Source organism: Ahaetulla prasina, chromosome 2 (genome assembly GCF_028640845.1).
Source record: "Ahaetulla prasina isolate Xishuangbanna chromosome 2, ASM2864084v1, whole genome shotgun sequence".
Taxonomy (NCBI): Eukaryota; Metazoa; Chordata; class Lepidosauria; order Squamata; family Colubridae; genus Ahaetulla; species Ahaetulla prasina.
Window position 1 is genome coordinate 203,503,911 of NC_080540.1, and position 18,480 is coordinate 203,522,390.

Below are 18,480 nucleotides of genomic sequence, written 5' to 3' on the forward strand. Positions count from 1 at the left end.
CATTTATTTTTATTAAATTATCTATTTACGGGTAGCTACAAATTGAAGAAAGGTATAATGTTTGTTCAGTTTATTTCACAAAAAATGTTTGTACAATTCTTCATAAACAGGAAGAAAAGTGCTCAAGGTTTAAGAACATGAATGAAAAAAAGCAAAACTGACAAGTTCAGTGACAAAAAGAACTTTGGTTACTTAGCTTGTAAAAGATCATGTTGAATCCCTGTTGAATTCATGTGGTAAAAATAGATGGAGTTTTGTTTGTTTTTAATTGGTTTCAGTCTTAACCTTCTAAATTTGCAGAGTTGTTCGAAAGAATTAAACCATTTTTTAAAATAAATCTGAATGCAGGACCATCCTAATCTGGCCATCCTAGTTTCAGAGACAACTGGAAAAAACTTGAAACAATTATTATGGTATTGGTGAATTGGTTTTAAATATTAAAATAATGAACTCTACGTGTGTATGCGTAGATATAGATATCTCTATCTTAAATATATTCCAAGGTACAAATATTCTCCACTTGCAAGAAACCAGCCAAGAAAACAGAGATAAAGACTTAACTAGGTCAACTATTGTCAAAAACCATTTCCACTGTAGGTATACAGGTGATTTAATAATCTTTAGAGAGCCATGGCCACACTGAAAACCCTCACTAACTATGGCCCTATTCTGACATTCTTGCTCTGGAAAATAGAACAAAACCATTAAATTCTTGTACAAGTACAGCATTTATATCTTTATGACAAATTATTGATGGCACTAGTTGGATACAATGAAAACATAGTGTTGCATAGCTGCTCCAATGTACAACTGCATATTCTTCGTACAGTAACTTAAATTAGTCTGTACGTCCACAGTGGATCTCTGCAGTCCAATCCAAATACATTCAGAGTCTCACATGCACTTATTTTATGAGAAGAAGGGTTATTTTAAAATTTAGGATAGTAGAATTGCTTGTACAGTGTTATTCATGTACCAAATAGAAAAACAAATTTCTTTCTTTCTGATACAAATCAGGTAATTACAAAGTGTTTTTTAAACGCACAGTGCTTTATAATTACCCCATAGCTAATGTGTACAGCAGCAATAACCACGGGTCAGTTTGTTATGCAGAACACTTTGCACTCTCAATGTGGTTAGAAGCAATACCTCTGCAATTAATGTATAGTTACAACATATTTTGGAAAGAAGGGGAATACTCTATTAATTGCCAGCCTAGTTTAGAGATTTTGTAAAATGCACAGAAGCTGAATGCTGTATCATTTCTCCTTCGCATGAAATTAATGCTGATCGTTTTCTGTTGGCACAGTCTGTTCGTCATTTGGGCTGTATTTATTCTTAAGGGATCTTCCAATATATCCCCAGTATTCTTTCCGTATAATGTCTTTTTCTTTAGCGAGTATTTCACACAACTGCAAAAAGGAAAATTACAGTTTTACTTATATTTAGTTCCCTTCAGTATGCACAGTATTTTACAGAATAATTGGAGGGAGGAAGGGAGGCTTTATTGAGATCTTACAGTAAAGCAGGAGACACTACTGTAAATTACACAGTCATTAAAATTTATATACTGTATATTATAAGTAAATTAAATCAGCAGGAATAAAGGACAAAGCCAGGAAACTGGGTAACAGTATTCACTCTGAATTCTTCATTATTAAATACTTAACTGTCTTATTCCAGGCTCCTTTCAATTCAGTCCCTGAAACTTCTAATTAATGCTTATAATAATAAATTAAACCAGTTTAATTGATTTGGGTTAGGGTGAACAAAATAAAATATCTACAATAAAAATGTTGTTTGAAAAATAATTGTATCACGTAGGTACCAATATTACGCTAGAAGATGACAATTTTTAACTACCCAGCTAACGTGAAAAAAGTTACCATAAATACTCATCTTATTTAGCACTGCCACTATCAAAATCTGCATACAATTTTATAATAGCATATCTAAGTCAGCTACAGTTGCAATGAATATTCCCCCTCTCCATTCTACCTTTTCATCTATGTTCATTTCTCTTTCATTTTCTTGTTCTCCACATATTTAGCTTATAAACACTTTTAAGTCAGGAATATGTTTTCTAAAAACATTGATAGCACTGTTCAAATAAGTTTTGAGACTGAAAATATAATGATATATCAAACTTTTTAGCTTTTTAGAACACAGTCTTCATATAATTTGGCAAATTAGTCTGATTTTTAAATGAATTATAAGATCAGGCCTCTTAATGAACATTTAATAAATACAGCTTTTTAACACAGCAACCAGTTGAAAGACAATCTTTCTAATCGTATCACCTACAGTATGTGTTGACAGGTTGAAGCAAATGGTAACTATTTCTGATACCAGAAATTACTTTTGAAATGGAACTAAGTTGCTTCTTAAAGTGAAATAATATATGGGAAAGAAGAGTTTACACCATAAGACCCCTAAGGTCAAATGATTAATGTATTTTATTATACTTGACATAAAACATCATGGTAACTGGCATGTTTGAAACCAACAACAGTAAGAGTTTGACACATGAATATTGGACATGCAAATGTAGAGAAGGGACTTTTTATCATTTATGGTGGACATGTGTTAAGCAAAGAAATATTGGAGTAGGATTCATATTCTAATACAGAAGATTCTTAAAGTGAATATAAAAATAAAGCCAGAGACTTTTCTTTTGGGTTTAACGGAAAAAGATTTGGGGGCAAAATTCAGACTTCGATGTTTTATATATATTGATGGCAGTAAGATTACTTTATGCACAAAAATGGAAGGACACTTTGATTCCCACAATGGATGAATGGCTGCAAAAATTGATGGAGTTAGCAGAGATGGTCAAATTGACTGCTCTGATTAAAGAAAAGAACACAATTAACTTTGTTTTTATTTGGAAACTACTTTTGGACTTTATGCTTGAGGTGGAAGAAAACAAAACTTTGATTTTGGCTTTTGCCGAATATATAGGTTTGTTGTTATAGAAATGGCTAGTTTATATTATTGCATAAAAGTAAAAAATTGAGGTTTGAAGCTATTATCTTATTCCCCTGCAGCAAAAGGCGTTGGAAGTCAACACTTTACTTTTTTTTTTCCCTTTGCCCTACACGTTTCCCCTTTTCCTCCTTTATTTTCCCATTATTTTCTTTTGTATTTTATATTTGGATAAACTAATAAAATTTTGAATTGTGTGGAAAAAAAAGAGATTTACTATAACTTCTGTTAAGGACTCCAGGTTGGGGATGGCTACTCTAAAGAACTTTAAGCTTTAAAGAACTAACCTCTAATGCTTTGCTGAGAGTTTCTTCCTTGTTTTCACACTGGTTTTCTAACATGTCTTCATATATGTCCACCAAGAAGGCAATTAGATAAGGGGAATTATGACTTGGCTGCAATTCCAGTAATTGTTCTAGCAGGTCTGAATATTTTGAAAGGCCACGATCTTGCAAAATCCTGAAACGAAAAAGTTTGATGCACATCATATTAAATTTCAATCACCTTGCCATTTGAAAAAAAAAATGTAAACATTCTAGAAACACGGAGATCCTAGCTCCAGTCTCATGTTCTGCTTGCTCATCTTAATAGCAGCAGAAGGAAGAACACAAGGATGTAATCAAGCAGGAAGTTATTTGGTGTTTTAATTAAAATGAAGCAGCTGTGTTTTTCCCTCATCCTTCATTCAACTCTCAAAACAAACTTATCTTTCCTCATGGACAGAACTTCTGCCCACTTGCTGCAATTTCTGAGGGATGCATTAGGTGATGAAATGTGATCTTTTAATGGATGGACCATTAAATCCAGGGCCTAAAATTAGCCAGCTATATTACTGCAGTATTTTAAGCATTAAAAGAACTTATACTACTCTAGTTTTTTGTTTTTTTTAATACTTTTATACCGCACCATCTCCCGTAAGACTCAGGGCGGTTCACAGGCATATTAAAATACAACAATAATAAATAAGCAATTTAAAACCCAATTAAAACAAAATATTTCAATCGCCAAATAACTAAAACGGTAAAAACCGGTTAAAACCCATTAAAATTAACTAAAATATTTTATTCTTAGGCTAGTCCAGCTCGTTGAAATAATAAAGTCTTCAGTTCACGTCTGAAGGTCCGGAGGTCTGGGAGTTGCCGTAACCCTGGAGGAAGCTCGTTCCACAGGGCCGGTGCTGCCACAGAGAAGGCCCTCCCCCTGGGGGTCGCCAACCTGCATTGCTTGGTCGACGGCACCCGGAGGAGGCCCGCTCTGTGGGAGCGCACCGGTCGTTGGGAGGCTATCGGTGGCAGGAGGCGGTCTCGTAGGTACCCCGGTCCTAAGCCATGGAGCGCTTTAAAGAAGATGACCAAACCCTTGAATTGCACCTGGAAGGCTACCGGCAGCCAGTGTAGGCCGCGCAGGATAGGTGTTATATGGGAGCAACGCGGTGCTCCCTCTATCACCCGCGCGGCCACATTCTGGACTAACTGGAGCCTCCTGGTGCTCTTCAAGGGGAGCCCCATGTAGAGAGCATTGCAATAGTCCAGGCGGGAAGTGACAAGGGCATGAGTGACCGTGCGTAAGGCATCCCGGTCAAGGAATGCCTTACGCATTATAGTTGGGCTATAGAAAGTATGCCACCTATCCAACATAAAAAAGCAAAGGGCCGGTTTAGCTCACGCTGGTAAAGCCTGTTATTAAGAACACAGTAGCCTGCAATTACTGCAGGTTCGAGCCCGGCCCAAGGTTGACTCAGCCTTCCATCCTTTATAAGGTAGGTAAAATGAGGACCCAGATTGTTGGGGGGGGCAATAAGTTGACTTTGTAAAAATATACAAATAGAATGAGACTATTGCCTTATACACTGTAAGCCGCCCTGAGTCTTCGGAGAAGGGCGGGGTATAAATGTAAACAAACAAAAAAAAGCATCTTTTACTATGAAAAAGCAAAAAGTTGTGGTTTGATGTTAATGCTTTATTTTACTGCAATAAAAGGAGTTGGAAGTCTACACTTTTTTTTCTTTTTCCCAGCTCTTCCTCACTTCTCCCTTTTTCTCCGCACTGCCTTCTTATTTACTTTTGTATTTTGCATCTTATCTTATAAAAAGTTATTTTAAAAAAAGCAAAGTATTTTTTAAAATCATGTTCTGTGCTGTTAGCTGGTTGAACATTTATTTTTATTTATCGTGCAATTTACATCTCACCTTTATTTTGTACTTAAGGTGATAATGCTCTCACCTCCTATTTTTGCCATAACAACTTCCCTATGAGTTGGGTTAAAAGGGACGCAGTGGCTTAGTGGCTAAGACGTTGAGCTTGTTGATCGAAAGGTCGGCAGTTCAGCTGTTTGAATCCCTAGTGCCGTGTAACGGAGTGTTACTTGTCCCAACTTCTGCCAACCTAACAGTTGGAAAGCACGTAAAAAAATGCAAGTAGAAAAATAGGGACCACCTTTGGTGGGAAGATAACAGCGTTCCATGTACCTTTGGCGTTTACTCATGCCGGCCACATGACCACGGAGACGTATTCAGACAGCGCTGGCTCTTCAGGTTTGAAACAGAGATGAGCACCGCCCCTAGAGTCGGGAACGACTAGCACATAGGTGCGAGGGGAACCTTTACCTTTATGAGTTGGGTTAAGCTCAGAGAGAATGATTGGCCGAAAGTCACTCAGCTGACTTCCCTGCCTAAAGGAGGACTAGAAATCACGGTCTCCCACTTTCCAGATCAGCACCTTAACCAGTACACTAAGCTGGTACTACTTGCTTTGGAAGTTCCTTTTATTGGAATTGTTAGAAGGACATTCTCTGAATAAGTGTACTTATAATTCTCCTATGGAAAACCCTTTTCATGCAGAACAAATAGAGTCCCATGTATGATTCCAGAAAATCCCAGGGAAGGAAATTCTATTTATTATAAAAAATCAAATACTAAAATGACATTTTTGAAGAGTTTCTTTCTGGATTTGCTAATCTTCAGAGAGGGCAAGAAATTTGTATCTCCCCTTACCATCAAAATATATTTTGTTTAGTGAAACAAAAATAGTGGTTCTATGGCTTCTGCTTGGCCACATACTTTTAAGCGTTCTTTTAATAATCAAAAAGGTAAAAAAAACTTAACAATAATAAAGCGGTAATATCCTTAACTGAATTCTGGGCTGGTACCAAACTCTACCCTGCTTTATGTGCATTAAATTTGCAACATACAGCAGCATTAAACATGTAAGTAAAACAATCTCACCCTCTCAGGTAGTTCCAGGCACTTTCATTATGAGGTACCAGCTTGATCATTTCTAGGGTATACCTGAAAAGGAAAAACAAACTGGATAAGGAAACTATGGACTATATATATATGTCAAGGTAGTATAAATCCTGAAGGGCAGACACAGGCACAAACACATCAAGGTATTGAGTGAAACACTGATTTTGTTTATGGATATTAGACATAAAATATTCTAAGTTTAATACAGAAATCCAGAGGATTTCGCACATGCTTCAGAAAGTCTGTCATCTTGTGGTTACCTTAAAAACGTTCTCCAGTTTATGGAGATTTGAAGGCTGCTGTAGCCAATAGTAGGCACAATTCCATCCCTACTGTCTTTGGTTGGACATAATTTAATATTTTTGAAACAATATCTGGATAATTTTAACCCAGATAGTACTCAGCATGGATTACTGTATTATTAAAACGTAAAAGGAAAAAAGGGCTAATTTTAAATTTACCTAGTTCCTTATCATAGAAATGTTTTAAGATTTATTCCACTAATGCAATAATCCACAGGGCTGTTCTGTTCCATACTTTGGACAGTTTTTGCTTTAGAGTTACTCCTAATGATACTTTTACAAATCAAAGCATTTCCTATATAGATAAAGGAGAGAGAAACCATACATCAAGTAGATTTATATCACAAGGTACATAATGCCCAAAGTATTTCCAATTTTTTAAACAAAAAGAAGTTAAGTCATTTTTACCATATGAAGTTTATATTGCAAATTCCAGATTCTCCATCATACCACACCATCTTCCCAGTTTTTTTTTTTTTCGTTTTTTTTCCAATTCCATGCAATTAATTGGCCTCTTTCAGGAGTACTTTCCAGAACGATAGGGATGTTCTTACAATATATTTTGTAGGTCCTACAACTTTGGATTATCTCTCTTTTTGGATGTGGCTATATCAAGTTGCAATTGGAAAACTGGCCATAACCCCAAACTACAGTAAACAATGCTTAAGTTAGCAAAAGGATTCTAAAAGTCCACCGGGGACGTGTACAAAATTATCCATAAAGTTCACTGCATGTATACCTATGCACCCTTGTATTCATTCATGGCACAAGATAAAACCAACTAAAACATTACATACTGAATTTCTCTCTCTAGAACAGCAGGATCATTGTAACCGGATGTGTTTGAAATCACAAAGTATCTTTGGTTCCAGGCGGAATTATTTCTGACATCTTCTTTCAAAAGTTGCTCAACATATTCCAATTCATCATCCCACAGCTTAAATTCCTAAACATATAAATTTGAGGAAACACAAAGACACTCCATCAGGAAAATTATCTCATTTCCATTAGTTCTAATGATACAATTATAGATTTAAGAGTTAGTGAACATCCATTCTCACATAATTATAGAAATTACAGAAACAACAACATGACTATCTTGGTACCATATCTGGTATGTCAAAACCAAATAAACCACACCCTAAATGTCAGGTATTTATTATATGCCTTGTATACCATTTATAGGGGAAAGTATTACAGATGTGAACTAACAACCTGATCTGTCTGAAGCCCATTAATGCAATTATCAAAACACACAAAATCACTTCCCCAACTTCTTTTATAAATGACATAATGGGATTCAGACAGCATCCATAGACATCCCTTCACTTTCTCAGCAGATAAATGAACAACTGCCGTTTGTTCCGTTTGGGAGAAAAAATAAAGCAAAACAAAAACTTCAATTTTTCCTTTCATACATTTCCTGCTCAGATTAACAATGAGCAATTGTTAATAACAGCCACAGGAAAATACCTGAATGACCCACTGTCTATGCTGCCAAGCATGGTAATTCTTGGCATCCTGGTTAAGAATGTTTGCAATAAATTCGAGTTCTTGTGATGGGTCCTTCAACCACTCTACCAAAACTCGCCGGTGGTGCCTAAAACAAATCAAGAATGTTAAAGAACAGTAGTTAGCGTGTGTTTTGTAATTGCAATCTACTTGCTTGGCATACTTACTGTTCATACTTGCAGCCATTTGCCAAGCACGTCAATCATGAGATCACCATTTGCAGCCTTCTCTGCTAGCTTCCCCAGAAAGTCAATGGCAAAGCCAGCAGAGAAGGTTGCAAGCTGCTATCACCTGCCAAGAAGACTCCCTCTCGTCTCTAGGAGCTGGCTGAAAGAACTCCCTGCCAAGCTCCATGAAAGAAGGCATGAAGGATTTCAATTCCATGCAGGCAGGCACAGAGCTGAAATCCTTTGGCAGGGAGCTATTTCAGCCAGTCCCTAGAGGTGAGAAAAAGCCAACAATTTTCAGCCCCAAATGGAGAGGTAGCATGATAACATAAGGAGAGCCTGGGAACTCAGGGATGGGGGAGACGCTAGGAGGCCTGGCACAGGCTGTACTTGAGTGTCTTCTTGCTTGGATTTTGGCAGGGAAGATTTCAACTCCTGAACAGAAAGGCACTTGTGCAGCCTGTGTCAGCCCTCCTAGGGTCTCCACCATTCCTTACTTGCTCCTTACTCGGGACTGTATCCCTGTAACAACCCTCAAATCCCTTAACAATCACAACTGGGAGTGGCGAGATTGTGGTCATTGAACAAAACAGTCGCATAACATCTTGCTTGACCAACCACTTTGCTCAATAAGTGAGATTCCAGTCCCAAATAAGGTAGGACTACCTGTAATCTCTTAGTTATGGGAATGCTCCTAACAGAAAAACAGCCAGGAGAGAGATTTGCATGAGATGCTGAGCCTGGTTATGTTAAAGCTTAAATAGGATTTGTACATTAGTGTAGGGTTTTTTTATTTTTTTCTCTCAGGATTCTTCCCACTTTTAAAAGTGTTTGTTTATATTTTATACTGATTCTCATAGTTGATTGATGGGATTTCAGTATTGTCTTATTTTTCAACATCGGCTGCAAAACCAATTTGATTTTGCATTTCCCTAGGAAGATCCTGGGAGTCTAGGACCACACTTTGAGAAATACTGTATTTGTGGGTTAGACAAACTCAGTTTATTTCAATGGTTTATGACCAAGTGTTCTGTGCCAATCCCGAAAATGATTTTATTCACTAATCAGGTTAACTGAATTGAGTGAATAAAGGGATTGTTAGCTCAGCAGAGATTGAGCTCTTATAACATTTGGCAACGTGACCTGCATGCATCCACTAAAAATATATATTTTAACTGACACTGGATGTAAGAAACTTCCCCTTGTAATGATAGCTTTACAACAGCTCTTTCACTTGCCCAAACTATCATTTGATGCCTCAGAAATGCCTACAAACATATGCCATACCCACTAAAATTGCCTCTTCAGTTGATCATCACATGGCTAATAAAACCTGCTGCACAAGAAGTGTGGCAATGGTGCATAAGACAGAACACCCAAGCATATAAAAAGCACAAAGATAAATTATCCAACAAAGCACAGCAGTAGAATCACTGAACTGTTGCTGTTGTGGATTCCCTGCTGTATTTTTCTCCTTGGCAGATGCAGCCCCTTCATCTTAGATGAGTCTGTGCTTTGTTTAAACACCCTTGTTTTGCTCTAGCAGTAACTGAGATTTATTTATTTCCATCACATTGTTCCAGTACAATATACAAGGCATAGCCAACATAATAATATCTTGCCATTGTGTGTGTGTTTTTTTCTTTTAAAAAACCAAGACCACCACAAGGGGGGTATTTTCTCAGATTATTATCTCCATCAGTATCATTGTACCAACAAAACCTGCAGATTATAGAATTCTTACTATAACTTTCTGTTGAACTTCTGCTTAACAGTCTCTGGGTGTAACAATTCTGCACAATGTATTCAGAGGAAAAACACTAGGAATCAAATATTTACATACATAAGAAATAACTTATCAAAGAAGCTTACCAGACTTGGTAATTCTTTGGCTGATCTTCAATGATAGCAGTGATGTAATTGAGTTCCTCATTTAAGTCTTTCTTCAAGGACTGCAGAAGTACCCTACGGAAATGCCTATAGGGAAAAAGAAGGGTCAGGAATTCTTGACACTGAGTTCAGCTGCTTCCCCATATTACTCTCTACTATTGTCAGTACTTCAAAATTGATCATTTCCAAATGAACAATAGTTCTGGATGGGCATTTTTTTCTTTTGAGAATCAGACCCCCAAATCTGTAAGATGGAAAGATGGCTACATTTGCTACATTTCAGAGATGGCCCATCAGTTCTTGCTGAACTCCCCAAATTATCAACTCGAGCCCACAGTGGTTAGGAATGACAGAAGTTGCAGTCTGACAGCATTAAGGACCGTCTCATATTGATGAATTTCTGCTATAGTTAATAGTAATGCATTTCCTAGATAAGCTCTTTGATTTAAAAAAATTAACTGTGTACAATCAGTAACAACGGGAGCCACAAATAAATACAACCCATTCAATGAAAGAAAATAACTACCGTATATACTCGAGTATAAGCCGAGTTTTTCAGCACGTTTTTTGTGCTGAAAAACGTCCCCTCGGCTTATACTCGAGTATATACGGCTTATACTCAAGTTTTTTTTTTCTTCTTTTTTTCACATTATACCGGATGGCGCAAACTTGGCGGGCTTTTGCATTAGCGCGGGGAAGCCCTGCCGGTGCAGTGAGAGGGCGGGGCGGGGGAGCCGCCAGCCTTCTCGGCTGAGGGAGGGAGGGTTTCCCCGACTGGTAGCTGCCTCATTTCCCACCCTCCGCTTATACTCCGGTCCCCAGTTTACCCCAGTTTTTGGGGTAAAATTAGACCTCGGCTTATACTCGAGTATATACGGCTTATACTCAAGTTTTTTTTTTCTTCTTTTTTTCACATTATACCGGATGGCGCAAACTTGGCGGGCTTTTGCATTAGCGCGGGGAAGCCCTGCCGGTGCAGTGAGAGGGCGGGGCGGGGGAGCCGCCAGCCTTCTCGGCTGAGGGAGGGAGGGTTTCCCCGACTGGTAGCTGCCTCATTTCCCACCCTCGGCTTATACTCGAGTCCCCAGTTTACCCCAGTTTTTTGGGGGTAAAATTGGGGACCTCGGCTTATACTCGGATCGGCTTATATTCGAGTATATACGGTATGTGCTAAACAATCTGTTCCATTTAATGTTTTTAATTTTCACTAACTTTGCTATTGTGAGGATCATTAAGCTTTTTGTGTGTTATGACTTCACTTTATGAACTGCCTAAGGTGTAGGTTGTTTGTAACTTTGTAACGTCTGTAGCATTTTGTTCACTTCCTAAACTTATTATAAAGCTGTCCACCTACAAATCACCTACAAACAACTAAGTATTTATTAGACATTATAAGAATGTTCTTATAACATTCTTATTATCTTTTTTACTTCCTCCTATTGGTATTATGATGATAATAATGATTATTCTTTGCATCTTCTAAGATCTTCCACACTGGAGACAAATTCCTTATGTGTCTAATCACACTTGGCCAAATAGTGTGTGTGTGAGAGAGAGTGTATGTGTGTGTGTATTCTCTCTCTCTCTCTCTCTCTCTCTCTCTCTCTCTCTCTCTCTCTCTCTCTCTCTCTCTCTCTCTCTCTCTCTTTCTAGCCTAGAGTCATTTGGGTAGGTGGCACAAACCAATAAATATAAGGTTTACAAATATCACACCAAAAGGCAACTTGTAACTAATCTGAATGCCCTCAGTATTTTAAAATTGTCTTCTTTTGGAATTTCGGAAAAGAACAAAAAAAAAAATTCTCAGGATTGCTACATACCATACAGTGTAGTTTGCAGCATTAAGTTCAATGGCATCCCCTGTTAACTTGAAAGCTCTTTCACTCCTTTCATCATGTTGCAGAACGGCCCGGAAGTAATCATATACATCTTTAACTAGGCAGAAAAAATTAGTTTTGTCAAATCTGTCTTTGGCTTTCCTTTGCTACATGTACTCTTATTTTTTCAGATATAAAACTGTTTTTTCCTCAGGCCCCATATTTAGCCCAAATTACTGGTGTCCTTAATTTTACAGCTTTGTATCTTTCTCCTACATCCTCTCTTTTAATATTTCCCACTAAGATCCTGGCTCTCACCTTCGTTTCCTTGTACCTTCAAAACCCACCATCTCAAGAACATTTCCACTCGTTCTCTTATTGCCTATTCACTTCTATCCCAGAAAGCTGAAAAATCTTCTGATATTCTTACAATCCTTCTTTGAAATGGCTACTTTTAATTTTTAACTTTAACTGAATACAGGCAACTGGATATGCTGACATCATGTACTACTTTTATTTTTATCTTGTCTTCCATTCCAGACAAGAAACAGCTCCTTGCCCCACATCTTTATTTCAAACCACCATGAGTCCACTCAGAGCAAGGTAGGTAATAATATTCTTAAAAATATATAGAATTGCAACCAGAAGAGCAAATACAGATATCCTCTGGTGATATGTTAGGATTCTCTTCTCTGAATAACCTCATATAAAGCAAAGTTATACAAACTGAGACACTGGAAAAAAAGAGGCTGTGAGGTAAGGTGTCAAATTTTGTGCCCCAAATATATTGACAAATGTACTCATAATTTTTTAGAGTCCTATTCTTATGCATTATGTTATTGAAACATGATTTTATCCTTGTTTCCTAGTCTATGCAAAATAAAAACATTTTCTCCACCTTTTCTACAGTTGGAGTTCTAATATATATCATGGCAGACAAATAGTGGAATGCATTACAGCACCATGAAGTTCATTATCATTCTTTCTTATGTTGCACACAGATGGGCCAAAATTTAAAGTTTGTCCTAGGGCTAAGGATCCTTTACCAACTTTGGTGCAACTTACTATGTCCGGCTTTGTTTCTAGTGTTAAAAAGGTCTTTTTCCTATTGGGTAAGAAGCTTAAATGAGATTTTGTTGGACATTTTGATACCACAGTAATAGCAACTGCAGAGAAACAAATGGAGCACACAACGAGAATAACCACACAACACATTGGTAAATGAGAGAGTGAGGGCATCAGGGTTTTGATGGGAAAATGTTCAAGTGGTTTTGGAAGGAAAAAAATCTTGGTATGTTTCCAGACATCTGGCACCAATTGCATAGTAACTTTCTTGTTTCCACTTAAAGTGAATTCTATGGTCAAAAATTACTACTCATATAATACATTTCATCAATATAAATCTTTCCTGATGCAATAATCTGCTTCTGTTAATTTCTTTGCAATTAACATTTGACTGATAGAAAAACAACCTACCTTTCTGAATTGAGTTTTAAATTATGACATTCCTACTTCTGGGATTATTTAATAAGTAGATAGAATAACTTTTAATTAACTTCAACCTCGTGTAATAGCTTGTAACAAGCACAGTTCTAATCTTAGTTTCTTTCATGTCTTGATGATCTAATCACCTGTTTCATCTTTGAATTCCAAGGAAAAGCACACAGCAGAATTCCAGATACTTATGGACCATTATGAAATTCTACAACAATTTATTCCAAAGTCAACCTCAGAGCGTTCAGCTGAACTTACTCTCACAGTAGCCTGCAAAAATTTGTAATTTTAATTTACACTGCTCAGTAATGGATCAGCCAGTAAAACTCAATTAGACAAAATGGAGTATCAATGACAGAATCCAAAAACCAGCAGAGAAGATAAACTTAAATGGTCTATTTATTCCCTACTATTGAGAAGAAGTCTCTCAAGCTTCTTTTAAACTTACATTTTTCACTATATATGATCTGAACAACAGGATGTGGCCCATCATCTTGAGGAACCGGGTCAATATCTGCCCATTCCTTCCTGTTCCTGTAAAAAAAACAAAACAGTCAGTCAGCAGGTAGCAAATGCAAGAACATTTGAAGGAAATATATAGTTCAAGGATATCTCCTAAATATCAAAGACTTGTTCATGTATGTCAGGGGTGTCAAACTCATGTCGTCACGGCAGCATCACATGGCCTATCAGGACTTTTCCCTTCATTAAACCAGGCATGGGCGTAGCCAGCACATGATACATCCGGCCCATGGGCCAGGAATTTGACAGCTCTGGTGTATGTTGTAGTACAGAACAGCTCCTTGCTGAGAATTTTATTTGCAACTGGGAAATAAGAATTTGCATGTAAAACAAATAGTTGATATGTTTTAAGCATTCCTATTACTATGCTCTCTATAAACCAGTACAAATGCAATGTCACAAGGAGCCCTACCTGCAGAAACATAAGAAACGCATTTTTTCCCCAACTAGGTACCTTGCTGATATATAGGATTAAACAAAGAAAGCACTCTGGGACTTCTAGTCTAATACATTTGGTGAATATCAAGTTGCAGGAGACTGGATAACAATAAAAAGTCAATCCTATAAACTTGATGTAGCAATATGTCCAAGAAAATTGACAGTGTGTTTAGAGAGCACTGTGACTTGTTATTATTGTTTATCCAATTTGTCATCTAAGTGACTCTGGGGACTCACAACAAGTAAAAAGAGTCCAATAACAAGTTAAAAACCATTATACAAGCTTATAAAAACTATCCAGATCACACACACACACACACACACACACACACACACACACGGGGGAAAAAGAGCAAGAAGCATAAAAAGTGTTTTCCACTGAGACCCAACATATTTAAGAAGAATTTCCAGACCAGGAAATGTATATTTGGGGTGGGGATTGACGCGTTTAAACTTCACGAAACACTATGCTTCCTCCAAGAGTATTTACTGTGGTTTTTATTTCCAACATTTATTTAAATTCAAAACACTTCTCTTCCATGCTGAACAAGCAACCTGAATATTCTAGATTTGGAATGGAATGAATGGCTTGGAGAGGGAACCTAGCTTTTCCTAGTTCAAGTTCCTAGAACTTGACCCTTCCTTCATCTCCCCACATCGCCAAATTGGAGATTATTCACTTGATTTAGATGGCTATTAACATCAGCCAATCCAACGTGAAGTTCCTTGCAATGAAATTATGTCTCAATTAAGGACGTTTAGCAATGTAAGCGGTGCCTTAAAATGTCGAGGCTTCTCCAAATAACTAGCAAAATTAAATCCTGCATTGATGATGTTACCTGGTCGGGTAATGAACCGAGCTCAGAGTACCAAGGACTTCACCAATTCAACTCTGCGCTACAGATACTCTCTTCCATTAAAAGAAGCTTTTTCAAGAGGCAACTGGACTTTCTGGTTTTTCTTTGAAGACGTTTCGCTTCTCATCCAAGAAGGAAGAAGAAGCTTCTCCTGATGGGAAGCAAAATGTCTTTGAAGAAAAACCAAAAAAGGTCCAGTTGCCTCTTGAAAAAAGCATCTTTGGGACAACCATGACCTGGATGACTGAGAATCTCCATAGACCTCTTCCACTGAAAGTTAAATCAGCTTAATTGAGTTCAGGGGGAAGCAGCTTCTAATCAGACCAGGGGTCTCCAACCTTGGCAACTTTAAGCCTGGCGGACTTCAACTCCCAGAATTCCTCAGCCAGCAAAGCTGGCTGGGGAATTCTGGGAGTTGAAGTCCCCCAGGCTTAAAGTTGCCAAGGTTAGAGACCCCCGAATCAGATGGCTCCGCCGAGGTCGAAGAAAGCCCTACCTACCTGTACAACACGTAACCAGCGGAATCCAAGGGTTCGCCGCACTCCACCAGCTCTCCGTCTCCCGCGGCATCAGCTTCCGTCCCCAACCGAAGGGTGCAAACCTCCGGGCTCCCTCTGTCTTCCTCGTCCGCCATCATCCTCAAGGCCTCCGCCCACCCCGGAAGAAACAAAACCCGCACGAGCCTATGAGAAACAAACAGCCATTCCTCCCCTCACCATAGAGTTGCAGCCGGCTCTACGCCGGAAGTGGGTCAGGTCTCACGCGGACGCGCTTTTTGCCCCCAGCCGGTTCCGATGTTGCAAGGCTGGGCGGGAGGCTGAGCGTCCGCTCTGCGCTTAGACATAGCATGAAAGAAGGGTTCCCCAGTGCTTTCTGCCGGCATGTCTCCCTAGTATATGCCAATCTAATCTACCAGGCGAGATGTTACACATAGAATGGCAAAAATCGCAGTTTATTTTTTATTTATTTATTTATTTTGCCAAGCACAACAATATATATAAGTATAAGCATGAAATAACCACACAAAATGAATACAACCAAAGGGAACATTAGGACAGGAACGGTAGGCACGCTGGTGCTCTTATGCACGCCCCTTGTTTGTTTCTGCTAGCCCCTCCATAAAATCTTGGTTATATCTCGACCCCGTTTGTAAACGCCGTTTGTTCGTAGATGAGTGCAGCGGCCAACTACTGCGGTATCCTGCTTATACGACCGCGCAATTAACCCTCACAATAAATGCAGGTTGAAATCCCCGAAGAAAAATTGTTGGGGAAAGGGGGAGCTGCACATTGATTTATACATTTTCATTATTCATTTTCATCACTGCCCCCCTGCCAAAAGCCATCTAAATCGCTAATTCCATTGTGTTTTCCATGCATGTGTCTGATTGTTTTCTGGGAAAATAACAGGTTAATGGCAGGTTAAAAATCACAAGTATTAAAAATTTCCAAATGTCTATGTCTCTACTGAGTAAAACAAAAAACAAAACAAAACACACACTTCTCCTCCAAAAATATTATAGAACAGTTATAAAGTTATAAAGTTGATATTTGGGAGTAAAAGTTATAAAGCTGATACTTGGGAGTAAAAACATTTTCCATTTGGAAGATGTGACATCATTTGTTACCAAATTTTCTTCCAGGAAAAGTAGTTACAGGCCACTTTGGACTCTTCAAAATGCCTGAGATAAAGTGCCATCCTCTAAAACAGAAAACTTGAAGCTGCATAAATGCTGCCCTCATTGCTGGCCCCTATTCTGCGAAACGATTGGGCTGGCAAAGTGACAGATGGCCTCTCCTAGGGTTTTCATGTAGATTATAAAAAGTAGGGAAAGAGAACAAATCCCAGGACACTCCATAAGCAGGCCAGAAATGCAAAAGGATATTATAGTGAAAAGCACAGAAGACCACTGACAGTTCTAATGTGCTCAGGAGAGATGCACACTCCCATTCAGATATCAAGTCACCCCACAACACCATCCTGCGCCAATTCTATCTCATACCTACATATGAAAGGTGGTTACACTTCATTCTTCTCAAAATACACCATGAAGCTTTGCTTTGCCAAAGAAACAACATAAAATATAAAACTTAGTTTTGCTGCAGTGTAAATTTTAAAAAGCAAAACCCCTCCCTTAACCTTTCTTTTGTTTCTTTGTTTCAGTGTATATTTTGGCAGTTGAGTTGATACAGGTCACTAAAGTACCATAGATAGACAGTAACTAAACCCTAACAACAAGTTAATGCAAGATTAATGCACACATGGAAAAAATCAGAAAACAGAAGGGCAGCTCACCTGTATAGAGAAATGAGGTAAAGAACAAAGAAAGGAATGGGCTCAGATATGAAAGATAGTGCTGAGGAAGGTAATTTTGGACTCGGCTCCAGTACTTTCACTTTCTCCTTTTTACCGTACCCATTCTCACTCTACCTGAACCTGTGTTTTAAGAGACTCTTCCCTTCCCACTTTTCCCTTCCCCTTTTCTCCGGCTAGGATTAATTTTGTAATCACCAAACTTTGGGTGTTTACCTCTATAATTATATATCAAACCTAAGATACACAAATTTGTAACCTTTTAATTAGCTAATTAAAGAAACAACAACCCCAGTTTGTTTCTTAGTCTTTACATATTTAATCCAAGAACATGATAGGGTATAATCTGGAAAGGTATTATGAGTATGGTCGTGCCTGGTAGAACAATGTTTGTTTGACTAGGAATCTCACAGGAGAGGAGACTATCAGTTCCCTCAGTAAAATGAAATTGGTGGTCCAGAGCAAGTAGAGACAAGACAATCAATGCTGGATGGAAGAAGAGAATTATATAATAAAAGCTTTCACTATGAATTTCTTCTAGGGTTGAGGCATGGCAGAACAGTTGGAAAAGGTATTTCTTTTAGCAAATAGAATAGAATAGAATAGAATTTTTTATTGGCCAAGTGTGATTGGACACACAAGGAATTTGTCTTGGTGCATATGCTCTCAGTGTACATAAAAGAAAAGATACGTTCATCAAGGTACAACATTTACAACACAAATGATGGTCAATATATCAATATAAATCGTAAGGATTGACAGCAACAAAGTTACAGTCATACAGTCATAAGTGGAAAGAGATTGGTGATGGGAACGATGAGAAGATTAAAAGTAGTGCAGATTTAGTAAATAGTTTGACAGTGTTGAGGGAATTATTTGCTTAGCAGAGTGATGGCCTTGGGGGGGGGAATTCCCTTTAAAAACAAAAAGGATTATATT

At 38.1% G+C, this 18,480-nt stretch overlaps 1 protein-coding gene across 1 annotated transcript; it reads right to left on the bottom strand.

Moving 5' to 3' along the window:
* Positions 1-55: 55 nt before the first annotated feature.
* FNTA (farnesyltransferase, CAAX box, alpha) lies at positions 56-17,024 on the bottom strand. Its single transcript, XM_058166295.1, has 9 exons — positions 15,729-17,024; positions 13,860-13,945; positions 11,921-12,035; positions 10,083-10,187; positions 8,005-8,131; positions 7,329-7,477; positions 6,209-6,271; positions 3,273-3,444; positions 56-1,412 (listed from the first exon to the last, which is right to left on the bottom strand). The coding sequence occupies exons 1-9, from the start codon at positions 15,863-15,865 to the stop codon at positions 1,281-1,283; spliced, it is 1,086 nt and encodes a 361-aa protein (XP_058022278.1). The 5' UTR covers positions 15,866-17,024; the 3' UTR covers positions 56-1,280.
* Positions 17,025-18,480: the final 1,456 nt, after the last annotated feature.